Below are 17,227 nucleotides of genomic sequence, written 5' to 3'. Positions count from 1 at the left end.
GAGTATGGGACTTCAGTCACAAACCCCCGACCCATGCCTGGGGGCAATGGTTTAAAGGCATTTGGTCCCTGACTAGCTGCCTCACCCATCATCTTCATGTTCCTGGAATGCAACGTACAGCCAATCAAATACCTTAACACTATGTTAATGTAAGTGATTAGCAGACAGTTTAGGAACTGCCTCTTCTTTGCATTTGTTTGTTTGTTTGTTTATTTATTTTCGGTGGGGTGGTGGTGGTCTCAGGTTGCCCAGGCTGATCTTAAACTCCTGGCCTCAAGTGATCCTCCCGCCTGGGCCTCCCAAAGTGCTAAGATTATAGACATGAGCCACCATACCTGGCCTCTTTTTTCCTTTAAAAACACACTTGTCGGGAGGCTGAGGCAGGAGAATGGCGTGAACCCGGGAGGCGGAGCTTGCAGTGAGCCGAGATCGTGCCACTGCACTCCAGCCTGGGCGACAGAGAGTCTGTCTTAAAAAAAAAAAAAAAAAGACTTGTTGGCCGGGCCTGGTGGCTCACGCCTGTAATCTCAGCACTTTGGGAGGCGGATCACGAGATCAGGAGTTCAAGACCAGCCTGGCCAAGATGGTGAAATACCGTCTCTATTAAAAATACAAAAAATTAGCCAGACTTGGTGGTGGGAGCCTGTAATCTCAGCTACTCGGGAGGCTGAGGCAGGAGAATCACTTGAACCGGTAGGCAGAGGTTGCAGTGAGCCAAGATTGTGCCACTGCACTCCAGCCTGGGCAACAAGAGTGAAACTCCATCTCAAAAAAAAAAAAAAAAAAAAAAAAAAAAAAAAAAAACCACACACACACTTGTAACTGCTACTAATCTGAGCCTATTGTCAAGGGGAACTTGAATCTATGCTCCTGGATTGCTGTCCTCAAACTTGGCCCACTCTCTGCTTAAATTTATGCCAGTCTTTTCCTTTACATCAACAAGTAATGGGGACACTAATCATTCCACGGAAAAAAAGTTCCCAGACCAAGCAAGGTAGCTCCTGCCTGTAGTCCCAGCACTTTGGGAGGCTGAGGCAGATGGATTGCTTGAGCCCAGGAGTTCGAGACCAGGATGGGCAACATAGCGAAACCCTGTCTCTATAAAAAATGCAAAAATGTGCCAGGCTCAGTGGCTTATGCCTGCAATCCCAGCACTTTTGTTACAGGAAAGGGGTCCCGATCCAGATCCCAAGAGAGGGTTCTTGGATCTCACACAAGAAAGAATTCAGGGCGACTCTAGAGTAAAGTGAAAACACGTTTATTAGGAAAGTGTTGGAACAGAAGAATGGTGACTCCATAGACATAACCATTTTTATGGTTATTTCTTGATGATATGCTAAAAAAGGGATGGATTACTCATGCCTCCCCTTTTTACACCATACAGGGTAACTTCCTGATGTTGCCCTGGCATTTGTAAACTGTCATGGCGCTGGTGGGAGTGTAGCAGTGAGGACGATCAGAGGTCACTCTCGTCACCATCTTGGTTTTGGTGGGTTTTGGCCAGCTCCTTTCCTGCGACCTGTTTTATCAGCAAGGTTTTTATGATCTGTATCTGTGCCAACCTCCTATCTCATCCTATGACTTAGAATGCCTTAACCTTCTGGGAATGCAGCCCAGTAGTTCTCAGCCTCATTCTACCCAGCTCCTCTTCAAGATGGAGTTGCTCTGGTTCACACAACCCTGACACTTGGAGACCAAAGCAAGCAGATCACCTGAGGTTGGGAGTTCCAGACCAGCCTGGCCAAATGGTGAAACCCCATCTCTACTAAAAATACAAAAATTAGCTGAATGTGGTGGCACATGCCTATAATACCAGCTACTCGGGAGACTGAGGCGCAAAAATCTCTTGAACCCAGGAAATGGAGGTTGCAGTGAGCTGAGATTGCACCACGGCACTCCAGCATGGGCCACAGAGTGAGACTGTCTCAAAAAAAAAAAAAAGAAAGAAAGAAAGAAAGAAAAACCTCCCAAGCAGGCTTCTAGATGAGGAGGACAGGGACAGGAACCCCCGCTGCATTACAGCACAGGAGAAGGAGGTGGTGGAGGGAGAATAAATGAAAAACATGCTCAAGATTAGAAGAAGCTAGTCTGATGGTAGTGGGCTATCAGAACTTATTAACATTAGTCTCATGTCAAAGAAAAGAGTCAAACTCTGTAAAATATTTGAAGAGATTTATTCTGAGCCAAATATGAGTGACCAATGGCCCGTGACACAACTCTCAGGAGATCCTGAGAACAAGTGCTGAAGGTGAACAGGCTACAATTTGGCTTTTTGCATTTTTTGTTTTTTTTTCAGACGGAATTTCACTCTTGTTGCCCAGGCTGGAGTGCAATGGCGCAATATCGGCTCCCTGCAACCTCCACCTCCCAAGCTCAAGAGATTCTCCTGCCTCAGCCTCCCAAGTAGCTGGGATTACTCGCACCCACCAAAATGCTCGGCTAATTTTTTGTATTTGTAGTAAAGACAGGGCTTCACCATGTTGGTCAGGCTGGTCTTGAACTCCGGACCTCAGGTGATCCACCTGCCTTGGCTCCCAAAGTGCTGGGATGACAGGCGTGAGCCACTGTGCCGGCTTGCTTTATACATTTTAAGAAAACATAAGACATCAATCAATATATGTAAGATGTACGTTGGTTCGGTCTAGAAAGGCAGGACAACTGGAAGTGAGGAAGTGGGTAAGGGAATTAGGGTTAGAGTTAGGTTCCAGGTCATAAGTGAATTCAGAGATTTTCCAATTGACAATTACTTGAAAGAGTTATTATCTAAAGATCTGGAATCAATAGAAAGGAATGTCTGGGTCACAATAAGGGGTTGCAGAGACCAAGGTTTTCCAAGGTTTTTTTTTTTTTTTTTTTAGACAGAGTTTTGCTCTTGTTGCCCAGGCTGGAATGCAGTGGCGCAATCTTGGCTCACTGCAACCTCCACCTCCTGGGTTCAAGTGATTCTCCTGCCTCAGCCTCCCAAGTAGCTGGGATTACAGGCGCCCACCACCATGCCCAGCTAGTTTTTGTGTTTTTCAGTAGAGAAAGGATTTAATAAGTTTGAGTTGGTCTCAAACTCCTGACCTCATGATCTGCCCACCTCAGCCTCCCAAAGTGCTGGGATAACAGGCATGAGTCACCGTGCCCAGCCTCTTGTGGCTATTTCTACAGATCTCCTCCTGACAATAGGCAATGGACCAAAAATATTGAGGGTGACAGAGTTGAAGAGAAGTACCTAAAGAAGGCCAGGCGCAGTGGCTCATGCCTGTAATCCCAACACTTTGGGAGGCTGAGGCAGGTGGATCACAAGGTCAGGAGTTCAAGACCAGCCTGGCCAAGATGGTGAAACCCCATCTCTACTAAAAATACAAAAATTAGCCATGCGTGGTGGTGGCTGCCTGTAATCCCAGCTACTTGGGAGGCTGAAGCAGAGAATTGCTTGAACCTGGGAGGTGGAGGTTGCAGTGAGCCGAAATCACATCACTGTACTCCAGCCTGGTGACAGAACAAGATGCTGTCTGAGAAAAAAAAAAAAGATAGCCTGGTGCAGCGGCTCACGCCTGTAATCTAAGAACCTTGGGAGACCAAGGCAGGCAGATCACTTGAGGCCAGGAGTTCGAGACCATGCTGGCCAACATGGAGAACCCCATCTCTACAAAAAATATAGAAATTAGCCAGGTGTGGTGGCATGCGCCTATAGTCCCGGCTACTCAGGAGGTTGAGGTGGGAAGATCACCAGAGCCTGGGGAGGCTGAGGCTGTAGTGAGCCGTGATCATGCCACTGCACTCCAGCCTGGCTGACAGAGAGAGACACTGAAAAAAAAAAACTGCCGGGCGTGGTGGCTCACACCTGTAATCCCAGCACTTTGGGAGGCCGAGGCGGGTGGATCACGAGGCCAGGAGATCGAGTCCATGCTGGCTAACACGGTAAAACCCCGTCTCTACTAAAAATACAAAAAAATTAGCAGGGCGCAGTGGTGGATGCCTGCAGTCCCAGCATGAACCTGGGAGGTGGAGCTTGCAGTGAGCTGAGATCGTGCCACTGCACTCCAGGCTGGGCAACAGAGCGAGACTCCATCTCAAAACAAAAACAAAAACAAAACAAACAAACAAAAAAACTAAATAAATGGTCTGCAGGTCCCCTAATCCAAAAGGAGAAAAGCCCTGCTGTTTTCACTCTAACCAGTATTGTGCCCAGAGATCTAAGTGGCAGATAGATGGCAAGCCTCAGGATAGCACAGAGCTGCAGGGAGAGTGAGGGCTGCCTGACAAGGGAGGGCCACCTGTCATACTCTCTCCCCCACATTAATTCTTCCAGCCACTCCTGGCTCCAGCAGGACACTAAGAAGTATCCCCAAAGGAAGTCACCCCCAATATTGCCCAGTAAATAACGCAAAAGCAAAAATGTAGGAAACTCAGGAGAAGGTCAAGCAGGTCCACTAGAGGGAGCCCCAACCAACTCTATGCTGCAGGGAGCCTCACAAAGCAATGTCTCAACACCTGTGTGAAAATCAGCCCCACAAGGGAATGGGGAAATGTAGCAACAGATTAAGTCACTAGGAGAGAAGATAGCCATGTAAACACCCAGCTAAAACACAGGCTTTTCAAGAGCTGCAAAATCAAACATTTAAAGATCAGGAAACTGATGCTGAGCAAAGTCAAATGGCTTGCCTCAGTTTACATATCCACAGTTGGGACTCAAGCTCAAATGTCTTGTCTCTAACCTGAGCACTTTCCTGCACACTTGCATCCCTCTAGGTCGGTACCCTAGAGTTCATGGGTCCGCTGTTCCTTTGTGTCTCATTTCTCTGAAGTGGGAAACGCCCTCGACTACCTACCTATTCCTGCACTTATTACCCTCATTCCACAGTGTACTGAAGAGGATCTTCAGTGGTTTGGGGGTTTTGTTTGTTTGTTTGTTTGTTTGAGACAGGGTCTCCCTCTGTCATCCAGGCTGGAGTGCAGTGGTGCAATCATAGCTCACTGCTACCTCAACCTCCCAGGCTCAAGTGGTTCTCCTGCTTCAGCCTCTCAAGTAGCTGAGACTAACAGGTGTGCACCACCATGCCAGGCTAATTTTTTAATTTTTTATAGAAATGAGGTGTCACTGTGTTGTCCAGGCTGGTCTTGAACTCCTGGCCTCAAGTAATCCTCCTGCCTCAGCTTCTGAAAATGTTGGGATTATAGGCATGAGCCACCGCCCCCAGCTTAGATCTTCAGTTTTAAACCTACTAATGTCATTTCGCTGATGGGACCTTGGGATGTCAATTGTCCAACATGGCTACTGTCAGTCCTTTTCCTCTGTATCAGCACAACATATTATCTCAGATGTGTACATCTGAATTTGGAAGTCTCCAAATTGCAGGCCATGTCTACATGGCAATGAATCATAACTAATCGGCCTCCAAAGCCCTTTCTTTTCTTTTTTTTTTTTTTTTCTTTTTTTTTTTTTTGAGATGGAGTCTCGCTCTATCGCCCAGGCTGGAGTGCAGTGGCCGGATCTCAGCTCACTGCAAGCTCCGCCTCCCGGGTTTACGCCATTCTCCTGCCTCAGCCTCCGGAGTAGCTGGGACTACAGGCGCCCGCCACCTCACCCGGCTAGTTTTTTGTATTTTTTAGTAGAGACGGGGTTTCACCATGTTAGCCAGGATGGTCTCGATCTCCTGACCTCGTGATCCACCCTTCTCGGCCTCCCAAAGTGCTGAGATTACAGGCTTGAGCCATCGCTCCCGGCCAGCCCTTTCTTTTCAAACTATACTTAAGATTATGGGATAAGGAAAGAACTGACCCTTTGAGACCTTGATATTTTAAGCTTTGTGAGCTGATTTAGCCCATTCCACCTTCCTACGAACTCCATGTTTCCCAGTTGCCTGGACAACATACAGCCTCCCGAAACCCAACCTTCCAGCCCTCAGTCCTGCCCTCAAGAGAAATTTGCCACCAAGGATTGGCTCCCAGGACCCAGGCCCCGCCTCAGGCTCCTCGCTAGTTGGGCCTTTTCTCTGCCACTCCCCACGGGTGGGTCACTCCACAGGGAGCCCCAACACTGGCAGGAGAGGATCCTACAGGTAGGAAGAGAGGGTTGAGGATGATGGGAAGACGGAGGGGAGCAGGTACAGGGATTTAGTTTATCTAAAAGAGAGTTGCGAGGAGTGACTTCTGTACAGTCAGCCTGGTTGAGAGAAAAAACTTCATCCTCCCCATTGACCCCAACCCTGCCTGAGGTTCCAAAGAGACTGTGAACTGACTTTTCTGAAGAGTATGAGAGACAAATTTGGAGTAGAACCAGGAGACTCCTCTGAGACTCCTGATTCAGTCAGGAAAGCATCCCTGTGTCCAGACCTAAACATAAGGTCCCCTCCTTCTCCCAGGACAGCAAGGAGATGCCACCTAAAAACAAAGAAAAAGGGAAGAAATCTGGGGCACAGAAGAAGAAAAAGAACTGGGGTGAGTCATGGTGGATGGAGGTGCCCCCTGCTTCTCCATGTTCTGGCATGAAGACCATGCAGTGCTCCTCCAGAGAGAATTCAGCCTTCTGCATGACAGGATGGAACTCTCTTGACCTTCCTCTTTCATGTCCTTGAAGTCAGATGCAGGGAGCTGAGGAAGTGGGGAAATTGTCACTCACGCTCTCCTTTAAGCACCATCTAGCTCTGTGCCTGCCTAATATATTTGTCATGTGTATTTTGCATATCTGTTATGTGCTAGTCGGTAAGGACACAGTGCTGACTTCAGTAGACTCTGCCACCATGGATACCTCATTTAGCGGTCCTCAGGTCTCCTGTGGCAAAAGTGCAGGGTGTGGGTGAGGACGCAAGGAGAGTGAGGAATGCTGAGATCATGAAGAGCTGAGGCTCTGCCACTTGCCACGGCAGGTGCAGATGTGGAGGCTGAGTCCAGGCACAGGCTGGTGGTGCTGGAGAAGGAGCTGCTCCGAGACCACTTGGGTAAGGAGGGTAGAAGCTGGCATGGGGGTGGGCAACAGGGCAAGTGAAATGGGGCATTTCTGTATCCTGGGAGATTGGAGAGTTGGAGATACAGTGGAGGGTTAAGTTGAACCCTAACCATCCCCTAGTGGAAAAAGACAATGAAAGAAGAGTGGGCAGTGAGAGTTGATAAAGGAAGCTTTTTTTTTTTTTTTTTTTTTTTTTTAAGACAGAATCTTGCTCTATTGCCCAGGCTGGACTGCAGTGGTGTGATCATAGTTCACTGTAATCTCAAACTCCTGGACCCCAACAATCTTCCCACCTCAGCTTCACGAGTAGCTGGTGCATACCACCCTACCTGGCTACTTTATTTATTTATTTTTCTTTTTTTTAATTTTTTTATTTTATTTTATTATTTTATTTTATTTTACTATCTTTTTTTTAAGACAGAATCTTGTGCTCTGTTGCCCAGGCTGGAGTGCAGTGGCGCGATCTCAGCTCACTGCAACCTCTGCCTACCAGGCTCAAGTGATTCCCCTACCTCGGCCTCCCAAGTAGCTGGGATTACAGGTACACGGCCACCACGCCCGGCTAATTTTTGTATTCTTATTAGAGACGGGTTTTCACCATGTTGGCCAAGCTGGTCTTGAACTCTTGACCTCATGATCCTCCCACCTTGGCCTCCCAAAGTGCTGGGATTACAGGTATGAGCCACTGCACCTGGCCCTATTTATTTTTCTTATAGAGACGAGGTCTCACTCTGTTGCCCAGGCAGGTCTCAAACTCCTGGCCTCAAGCGATTCTCCCACCTAAGCCTCCCAAAATATTGGGATTACAGGCATGAGCCACCATGCCGGGCTATCCGGAAAGCTATTTTGTACAGGCAGAACATGGAGAAAGTCTTTACTTCTTAATAATGAGGAGCCTGTGAGACTCTAGGGATAAAAAACAAAAACAACAAAACCCAGAGAGAGAATAAGAGGCTGGACGCCCCACCACCAGATTTCTAGAGATGGGCGAAATTCATCACGTTTATGGGGGCTGATTTAGTGGGCCCCAGCCAGTCCTGACTGTGGCTCTGGGACTGCTCACAGCTCTACAGAGGGATGAAGGCCGTCGAGCCGAGGCTTCCGAAGACCAGCTGAAGCAGAGACTGCAAAGGGTGGAGGCTGAGCTGGAAGGGTCCCGAAGTGAAGGGAAGGCCATATATGCAGGTGTGTGGTCTGTTGAGCAGGTGGGCAAGAGACAGGGGCCTGGAGGAAGACAACCAGCATGGTCAGATGATGGCAAGGAAGGGAAACAAGGAGGGCTTCCGACTGCCAGGCCTGGTCTTGGTCTTCCCCGAACAGTACAAATCAGGCAGGATCCTGCAGGAATCAAAGGCAGGTAGGTTCCTGGGATCCCAGGCAGGGGCCTTCCAGGATGCCTGGTGCCATGTGCTTGATGCTGTGTAGGATACACATGCAGTCATAGCCATCACCTCAACCATCCCATAGGAGGGGAGAAGGACTAGCATCCCCATCCAAAGCTGGACTAGGGGAGGTGAGTTGGGCTTCCTTTCCCTTCCTCAGGTTTTCATGGTCTCCAGCTTCTCAGAATCACAAAAAGAACCAAGAAGACCATGGGCCGGGAGTGGTGGCTCAAGCCTGTAATCCCAGCACTTTGGGAGGCCAAGGCGGGTGGATCACGAGGTCAGGAGATCGATACCATCCTGGCTAACACGGTGAAACCCCCGTCTCTACTAAAAATGCAAAAAATTAGCCAGGTGTGGTGGTGGGCGCCTGTAGTCCCAGCTACTCGGGAGACTGAGGCAGGAGAATGGGGTGAACCTGGGAGGCGGAGCTTGCAGTGAGCCGAGATCGCACCACTGCACTCCAGCCTGGGCGACAGAGCGAGACCCCATCTCAAAAAAAAAAAAGAAGAAGAACAAAGAAGGCCTTTGTGCTCCTGTTCCACTAGATCAAGTAGAGTCTTCCCCACCCACAACTTCATTTCCTTTCTCCATCGCTCCATCTCCGACCTGGGTCACTGGTGGCCCATTGCCCCCACCCCAGAGATGAGTCGCCAGTGCCATGCCCTGCAGGAGGATATGCAATCCCGCAGCAAGCAGCTGGAGGAGGAAGTCAAGGGCCTTCGGGGGCAGCTAGGTAGGTTTCCCCACCCCCCCAAGCCCCTTGTCTCCAAGAGTTGCAGCAAGGGCCAGCATGAAGGGGCAGACTTCAAAGTCTCTGCTCCAGAAAGCTGCCACCTGGGCTCTGGGATCACTTTCCCCACTTTCACTGACCTCCACCACCGAGGACTGGAGCAGAGGGTTCAGGATGCCCAGAATCTCTGTTGTAAGTAAAGAAGAGGTGCCAGGCGCAGTGGCTCAGGCCTGTAATCCCAGCACTATGGGAGGCCAAGGTGGGCAGATAACCTGAGGTCAGGGGTTCAAGAACAGCCTGGCCAAATGGCGAAACCCCGTCTCTACTAAAAATACAAAAATTAGCCGGATGTGGTGGTGCACACCTGTAATCCCAGCTACTTGGGAGGCTGAGGCAGGAGAATCGCTTGAATCCGGGAGGCAGAAGTTGCAGTGAGCCGAGATCGCGCCATTGCACTCCAGCCTGGGCGACAGAGCAAGACTCTGTCTCAAAAAAATAAATAAAAATAAAAGAGAAGAGGTAGGCCTCACACCCCATTTCCTCCTCTCCAAGTCCAGCCCTACCTAACTCCCCACCACCGCCATGTCTCTTGTGAGCAAAACATATTCCCTTTTAGTTTAGCTGATTTCTACAACGAAACTAAGGGAAAATGTTTGACTTATTTACTTCTATATCTTCAAGACCTAGCACCCGGTAAGTCCTAAATAAGCATTCACCAAATAAATGAATAAACACTCCCAATGAGCAAAAATATTTTTAAAAACTAGGAAGCCTTTGCTTCTCTTCTCTTGTCTCCTACTTACAAAATAATGTTGAAATATCTCAGCATGACACATGAGCTCTTGCACAATTTTGGTCTCAAAGTTTTCATACCTTAAAAATGCCTTCAGCCGGGCTCGGTGGCTCACCCCTGTAATCCCAGCACTTTGGGAGGCCAAGGCGAAAGGATTGCTTGAGGCCAGGAGTTCGAGACCAGCCTGGCCAATATGGTGAAATGCCGTCTCTACTAAAATTACAAAAATTAGCCGGGCATGGTGGCGTATGCCTGTAATCTCAGATACTTGGGAGGCTGAATCAGAAGAATCACTTGAATCCAGGAGGCGGAGGCTGCAGTGAGCCGAGATCGCACCACTGCACTCCAGCCTGGGTGACAGAGTAAGACTCCAACCAAAAAAAAAAAAAAAAAAAAAAAAAGCCTTTGGTTTAACTATAGATGGCCAGGAGCTGCTTATCTGCCATTCAGACCCTGGGTTCCTTTCCTAATCTTTGCTTTACCTCAAATTCCAAGTCAATCAATAACTCAATTGTTTTTGGTTTTGTTGTTGTTTTTTGGGGTTTTTTTTTTTTTTTTGAGACGCAGTTTAGTTCTAGTTGCTCAGGCTGGAGTGCAATGGCGCAATCTCGGCTCACAGCAACCTCTGCCTCCCAGGTTCAAGCAATTCTCCTGCCTCAGCCTCCCGAGTAGCTGGGATTACAGGTGTGTGCCACCATGCCTGGCTAATTTTTGTATTTTTAGTAGAGATGGAGTTTCACCATGTTGGCCAGGACTCCTAACCTCAGGTAATCCACCCTCCCCGGCCTCCCATAGTGCTAGGATTACAGGTGTGAGGCACCACACCCGGCCAATGAATCAATGTTTACTGAGTACTTCCTGTATACTAGCTAGGTGCTTTGTCATCCATTATCGTGTTTAAAGGTCACAGCATACCCCTGAGAGATGTGTCATTCTCTCTTTAAAGATGAAGACACCAGCTAGCCATGGTGGCTCACGCCTGTAATCCCAGCACTTTGGGAGGCCGAGACGGGCGGATCACGAGGTGAAGAGATAGGGACCATCCTGGCCAACATGGTGAAACCCCATCTCTACTAAAAATTAAAAAATTAGCTGGGCATGGTGGCATGTGCCTGTAGTCCCAGCTACTCAGGAGGCTGAGGCAGGAGAATTGCTTGAACCCAGGAGGCGGCGGTTGCAGTGAGCCGAGATCATGCCACTGCACTCCAGCCTGACGACAGAGTGAGACTCCATCTAAATAAATAAATAAATAAATAAAAAGATGAAGACACTGACTCAGAAAGAGACATGTCTGTGGTCACCTAGGTAGTAATCCGACTTTGGAGCCTTCTGTCTCAAGCCCACCATTCTCTGCTATACCGCAGTGGAGCTTCAGCTTTTACAGGGACTGCAGGAAAGTTGGTGATGCTGGGGGAGTCTGGAATGAGCCCATTCAAGGTCTCCTTTCCAGATACCTTTGGAGACTGGTCAAGGATAGAGTGTCACCATCCTGCTGTCTTTCATCCTGCCTGCCCCCAGAGGCACGCCAAAGGGAAGCTGCGGCTGCCCGGGAAGAGGCTGGACAAGCTCTAAGAGAGCGGGACCAGGCCCTGTCTCAGCTTCAGACCCACGTGGCAGACATGGAGGCAAAGTATGAGGAAATCTTACAGGTAAGCACCACCTCCTGGATCCCAGCCATGCCAGTACCCAGGACTCCCCCATGTCTACAAACCCCAGCTACTATGATGACTGACAACCCAGGGGTAAGGAGAAGAAGTATCTTCAAGGGAGCCCTGCTCTATCCTGCGGGCAGAGAGGGGATACAACCATGTGTACTGGGCAAGGAAAGCTTACGAACCAACCTGGGGCAGCCCTCACTCCTTCCCTCTCTCTTCCTGGGAGCTGAAATATTGATGTCTGCAGGACAGTCTGGACAGGCTCTTGGCCAAGCTGAGAGCCATCAAGTCGCAGTGGGATGGGACGGCATTGAGACTCCATGCCAGGCACAAGGAGCAGCTACGCCAGTTTGGACTCACCCCCCTGGATCTTTGAGGCCACCAGCCCCTAGTCTCTAGTGTTCTCTGAGGCGCCAGCAATAAAGTGTCTTGATGTAGAACTCAGTAGAGCTGTGGGCTCTGGCCTTTTGGCAGAGAGGAGTGGATCTTTTTTATTTTTATTTTTATTTAGTTTTCTTATTTTTTTGTTTTTTCTTTTGTTTTGTTTATTTTTAGGAGTGGCTCTCATGCAGACATCTCAGTTCTGGGTTGACCCATTATCCCTGAGACTCAGTGATAGGAAAGAAATTTGACCAGGTCTCACCTTCTCTCCTGCAGAAGCCGCATCCCACCCCTTAAGCCTGAGGCCCTTTTGGTCCCTTCACACCACTGCCCCTTACCCCCACCAACACCAACACAGGCAGTCAGATTTATGGGGAACAGCCACTTCTATAACAAATGCGACGGTAACCAAGCACCACCCTCTGGCAATGCTAAGGCACCCACAGAGGGCAGGCATAGCTGGTCTCCAAATTTTTGCATTACACTCAAGGGTCCTGGAGTCATATCTAGAAAAGGTCCAGATGGCTTCAATCCCAGCCAGATCCACAGCCACACCTTCATCCCTGGGATACAGCTCTCCAAACTCCCATATGACATCCTCTGGAGCCTCAGACTCCTGCAGGAACCTGCCTGAGGCCTCCAACCACACCCTCTGCTGGAAGGTGGACCTGCAGGAAGGGAGGGAGCACCTGGGCCAGCCTGTGATCGGTGATGCCTGAGTTCCTCCGGTCTGGCTTAGAGAGAGCAATCCTGCCTCCACCACCTCGGGCTGGAGAGTGAAGACACAGTAGCCCCTGAGTGTGTCTGTACCAAGCAGAGGTGCTCTACAGCAGATCCGAGGCCAGAGCCCAGTCCTATGCAGAGAGAGGAGGTAGAAGGTCATTCCAGGTGGCACCCAGAAGAGTTCCTTTTTCTTGCTCACCCCTGCCCTGCAATGCCCAGGAATGGGGCTTATTTCACGGGTCCTTCTGTCCCCACCTACCACAACCTGAAGTCCCAACCTGTATATCCCACACTGCTTCACCTTGTACCTCGCCCACTCTGCCCTTCTTTCTCACTCCTCCCTGCCCTTCTGTAACTACTCACAGTCCCATCCGCTTCTTCTTCCTCACCTCTGCAGCCCCAGTGGGAATCCAGGCTTCCAAGCCCCGCAGAGACCTGGCTGCTAGCTTCAGGCAGAGGGGTGGCTCAGCCTCAGGCAGCTGCTGAAGCCGCTCCAGGTCATCCTCTCCCCCAACAGGATACCCATTCACTTCCAGAATCACATCTCCCACTTGCAGCCCAGCCCGGGCAGCTGAGCCTCCAGGAGTCACCTGGTGGTGTGGGGGCATGCAGAACAGGGGACACCAGGGGAAAGTTTGCTGGCTTAAGGCTCTGGGAGGGAAGAAGAGGAAGACTGATCAGGCAGCAAAGGATTGAAGGGATCCAAGATGCATGGGGCATCAGTCACCTGGGAGATGAAGAGGCGAGGCCCACTGGCCGCACAGCTGAGTCGGAAGCCATAGCCGCCACCAGGCCCAGGGTACAGGAAGCACTGTCGGGAGCCCAGAGGGACAGAAGGCACGCCTGTGTCTTCAAGCGAAGGGACCTCTGTCTCAACCAGTGAGGCTGAGCTGCTGCCCTGGGGAGAGGCGGGAGCCTCTGTGTTCTCCAAGAAGAGGAGTGGGGATAGGCGAACCTGGAAGGTGGCAGGTAGAGCAAAGCTGTTGGACCCAAGCCGTGCTCCACTCCTGCCCCAACCCTAGCCCCTGCCCCTCAGCACGCACCATTCTGAAGAAGCGGTCAGCCTCAGGGTCGACGACAATGAGGGAGACACAGGAGCCTTGCGCCTGGATCCTGGACACTGTCTCCTCATGGCCCAGCCCCTCCACGCTCTCCCCAGCCACAGCCACCAGCCGGTCCCCAGCCTGCATCCCAGCCTTCTTGGCTGGCAGTCCTGGGTCCACCTCCCACAGGAACTGTCCTGGGGCATACACATCCTCACTGCTCCTCTCCAGCTATCCTAGGCCACTGTGTGCACACCAGGGGACTGACCCCGGAGTGAACAGGAAGAGGCGACCCAGGGCCAGAGCTCAGTCAGGGACACCTCTTCTGCGCACTGAAAGGTGTATATACACTTGTGTGCCCACCCCAAGGCCCACCTTCCCCCACCACCCCCAGGGCTCCCACTCACCAGGGCGACCGTCAGGGCCCTTTTCCTCCCGGAGCAGGAACCCAAAACCCTGGGGCCCTTTCTCTAGTTGCAGACAGCGGGGCTTGGTAGGCAGTGCCCAGCCCTCTGCCAGGGGTGCAGCCAGGGGCAATCCCAGCTGGCGACACTGTTCCTCCACCTCTGGCCCTGCCACCAGCAAGGTCACCTGCTGTCCACTCTGCCAAAGCTGTGGGGACCCAGCAGGGCATCAGCATAATACCTGGGCAGGGAGAGAAGAGGCATGCTCCCCCCACAGCCCCTCCTCCCAGGCACTAAGTGGAGCCTGGCACAAACTGTAGAGGGGCAGGATGGTGATAAAGGTAGGAGACCAGATAAGGAGGTGAGGTGCATAGGGGAGGAGGCGTCTTCCCGAGGTGGGGCCCAGGCCCAGACTGGGGGAGGAGAGTGGGAGACAGGCAGCCACACCTTCCTGGTGAGTTGGTTGTAAGTGAACTTCTCCACACTGACCCCATTCACTTCCAGCAGTCGGGCCCCAGGGGGCACCCCTGACCGCTCAGCTGCTCCTCCAGTACTTAGCACCAACCAGAAAGGACCCTGATTGCCTAGAAAAAAAAAAAAAAAGCAAGTTCCAGTCTGTTGCCTGCCTGCCCTGAACAGGGACTGAAATCCCTCATCCTTGCCGCCCCCTCGCACCCGCTGGGCTCACCATGGGTGACACCGAAGCCAAAACCACCCTCATCTTTCACTATGTGGCACAGCCGGGGCCGGACCCCTGGGCCTAGGGTGGGACAGAGGTGGGCATCTTCTCCCAGCTGAGCTCGGGCCACGTCATGTGCATGCCGTGCCAAGACTGTCAGCAACACCCGAGGACCGCTGGCCCGGATGCGGCGTACCACCTGGACAGAGGGCACATGGGCGTGGGTTTGGTCTGGACCCTCTTGCCAACCCCCAGGACCTCCCTGGAATCCACATTTTTTTGCCATGGGAATAGGCTTTTTTGCTTTTTTTTCTTTTCTTTTTTTTTTTTTTTTTTTTTGAGATGGAGTTTCACTCTTGTTGCCCAGGCTGGAGTGCAATGGCACCATCTCGGCTCACTGCAACCTCCGCCTCCCAGGTTCAAGTGATTCTCCTGCCTCAGCCTCTCGAGTAGCTGCGAGTACAGGCGCCACCACCACGCTCAGCTAATTGCTGTATTTTTAGTAGAGACAAGGTCTTGCCATGTTGCCCAGGCTGGCCTTGAACTCTTGACCTTGGGTGATCCACCTGCCTCGGCCTCCCAAAGTGCTGGGATTATAGGCATGAGCCACTGCGCCCAGCGGGAATCAGCTTTCTAGATGCCTTCCCCAACCTCTCTGACTTGGGCACTCCTAAATCCTGGGGTGTGGGGGAGTGAGGCTTGTGCCCTGCTGCCATAGTGCCCAGGGGACTGAGCAACCTGCTTCTCTATCTGAGGTGCTAGCATGCTCTCCAGGACCACAGCCTTACCACCGCGTAGTCTTCGTGTTCCACAACATCGTTGTTCACAGCCAGGATCCTGTCTCCTTCCTGAAGACCCTGGCGCTGGGCAGAGGTGCCTGGGTCCACCCTGCACACCACATGCCCAGCCCTGCCCAGCTCCTGCTGCAGGTGGAAGCCAAAACTCTTGCCCTTCTCTTTGCTCAGCAAGCAGAAGCGAGGCCGCTCTAGGCTCCAGGGATCTGGAGGGTGAGGTAGGCAGCAGAAAAGGGGGAGGAGAGGGCACAGCCCAAGTACAGGTTCGTCATGTGCCTGGCAGACTCTGTGTCCTGATACAAGCAGTTTCTGCCTGGTTGGGCGTTGGGTGGTGGGGTGAACACTTCGTGGGCAGAGGGACTGGGACAGGAGAAGACGCCTGGCCCCTCCTATCTCTGCTCCCAACCAAGGCTGTTATCAGAGGGAGAACGAGTGAGTGGTTACCAAGGAGATGGGAGGCTGTGTGGAGTTGTGGTGCCTCCAGGGAAAGGGAATGGTTGCCAGTGGGTGAGGGAGTTACCAGAGGGGTGGTGGTCTTCAGCCAGTGAGAGAACAGGATTATCAATGCCCAGCTTTGGGTTAAACTTAAACTTCCTGCAAGGAGGCAGGGGAAGCAGGTACAAGCTGGCAGCTGGACTTCGGTCCCAGGATCTCCTTTAGGTGCTAATGGCAGTGAACCACTTCCCTGCCTCCGATTCTTTCTTCCCCTTGCCCCAACCTTCATGGCACTTACAGAGTTAATGAGGCTGTGTCCTGAAGATCTACTGGGCAAAGAAGTGGGTGAGAGGAGGAGAGTCACATTCTTTTCCCCAGATGTGCCTCTTCCATTGGCATAAACTAAAAGGACTCAGGGAAACCCCCAAACTCAGGGCATGCCCCCTCCATTCTGCTCCAAAAGGGTCTTCTCTTCTCACTGCCACACACACAGGAATACTGTGCGGTCCTCTCCCTTCCCCTCCCCCCAAGTCCTTGGCACATAAATCTGAGTATATCAGTACAGGGTGTGGACCAGGAAGACAGACGTATCAACTCACTACTTTTCTCCTGACTTGTTTACCTGCCTCAGGGCTCCAAGCCCCAAAATCAAGTGTGCCCTGGTCCCAAAGCTTCAGCCTCCAAGTCGGCCCCCTGCCTGGCCCAAAGTCCCCTGCAGAGGATTTCTCCTGGCCTCCTACCTGCAGCTTTCTCCATAGCTGGATCAGCAACCCAGTGCTGGGGTAGGGACAAGGTTCATCACAGCCACTGACCCTCCCACCCATCCCCTCCCAGGTCCCGCCTCCTTGAAGACGCTGTGGAAGCAGTGGGGTAATGGTTAACAGGAGTGAGAGTCTTTTTTTTTTTTTTTTTGTGACGGAGATTAGCTCTTGTTGCCCAGGCTGGAGTGCAATGGCACAATCTTGGCTCATCACAACCTCTGCCTCCCAGGTTCAAGCAATTCTCCTGCCTCAGTTTCCCCAGTAGCTGGGATTACAGACATGTGCCACCACACCCTGCTAATTTTGTATTTTTAATAGAGATGGGGTTTCTCCATATTGGTCAGGCTAGTCTCAAACTCCCAACCTCAGGTGATCTGCCCACCTCAGCCTCCCAAAGGCCGAGTCTTGGGTATGTCTTCATTAGCAGCGTGAGATCGGAATACAGTCCAGCATGGCCAAACCCCATGCCAGTATCTTGTTCATGGGCCCCTCCAGCCTCCACTGCCT

The 17,227-nt window shown here is 51.4% G+C and overlaps 2 protein-coding genes across 5 annotated transcripts; one reads left to right on the top strand and one right to left on the bottom strand.

Moving 5' to 3' along the window:
* Positions 1-5,950: 5,950 nt before the first annotated feature.
* CCDC153 (coiled-coil domain containing 153) lies at positions 5,951-12,566 on the top strand. Its single transcript, XM_010356971.2, has 7 exons — positions 5,951-6,050; positions 6,354-6,429; positions 6,858-6,929; positions 8,003-8,122; positions 8,963-9,055; positions 11,364-11,494; positions 11,748-12,566. The coding sequence occupies exons 2-7, from the start codon at positions 6,366-6,368 to the stop codon at positions 11,874-11,876; spliced, it is 609 nt and encodes a 202-aa protein (XP_010355273.1). The 5' UTR covers positions 5,951-6,050; positions 6,354-6,365; the 3' UTR covers positions 11,877-12,566.
* Positions 11,946-16,730, bottom strand: PDZD3 (PDZ domain containing 3). 4 transcript variants are annotated; one of them, XM_010356969.2, is made up of 11 exons: positions 16,700-16,730; positions 16,258-16,285; positions 16,045-16,118; positions 15,519-15,730; positions 14,740-14,929; positions 14,499-14,635; positions 14,055-14,259; positions 13,648-13,844; positions 13,332-13,559; positions 12,994-13,194; positions 11,946-12,735 (listed from the first exon to the last, which is right to left on the bottom strand). In XM_010356969.2, exons 1-11 carry the CDS (start codon positions 16,713-16,715, stop codon positions 12,706-12,708), a joined length of 1,518 nt encoding a protein of 505 aa, XP_010355271.1. In that variant the 5' UTR covers positions 16,716-16,730; the 3' UTR covers positions 11,946-12,705. The 4 variants fall into 4 exon arrangements, with proteins under 4 accessions (XP_010355271.1, XP_030773937.1, XP_030773938.1 ...); XM_010356970.2 differs by having other exon boundaries at positions 11,989-12,735; positions 14,541-14,635; XM_030918077.1 differs by lacking the exon at positions 16,700-16,730 and having other exon boundaries at positions 15,969-16,697.
* Between the last annotated feature and the right edge of the window lie 497 nt (positions 16,731-17,227).

This window comes from Rhinopithecus roxellana, chromosome 15 (assembly GCF_007565055.1).
Source record: "Rhinopithecus roxellana isolate Shanxi Qingling chromosome 15, ASM756505v1, whole genome shotgun sequence".
Classification (NCBI taxonomy): domain Eukaryota; kingdom Metazoa; phylum Chordata; class Mammalia; order Primates; family Cercopithecidae; genus Rhinopithecus; species Rhinopithecus roxellana.
The sequence above is the reverse complement of the archived record's forward strand: the minus strand, read 5'-3'. Positions and strand labels throughout refer to the sequence as shown.

What these genes read in the sequence shown, in the direction of transcription:
- PDZD3 (XM_030918077.1), bottom strand. Translation starts at nt 16,248, where the DNA reads ATGAAGGTTGGGGCAAGGGGAAGAAAGAATCGGAGGCAGGGAAGTGGT. An exon ending in CACAGCCTCCCATCTCCTTG is followed by an intron (nt 15,731 to 15,968) that starts GTAACCACTCAC and finishes CTCACCCTCCAG; the next exon opens with ATCCCTGGAGCCTAGAGCGG. An exon ending in CTGACCGCTTCTTCAGAATG is followed by an intron (nt 13,560 to 13,647) that starts GTGCGTGCTGAG and finishes GCCACCTTCCAG; the next exon opens with GTTCGCCTATCCCCACTCCT.
- CCDC153 (XM_010356971.2), top strand. Translation starts at nt 6,366, where the DNA reads ATGCCACCTAAAAACAAAGAAAAAGGGAAGAAATCTGGGGCACAGAAG. An exon ending in GAAGAAGAAAAAGAACTGGG is followed by an intron (nt 6,430 to 6,857) that starts GTGAGTCATGGT and finishes TTGCCACGGCAG; the next exon opens with GTGCAGATGTGGAGGCTGAG. An exon ending in AGTATGAGGAAATCTTACAG is followed by an intron (nt 11,495 to 11,747) that starts GTAAGCACCACC and finishes TGATGTCTGCAG; the next exon opens with GACAGTCTGGACAGGCTCTT.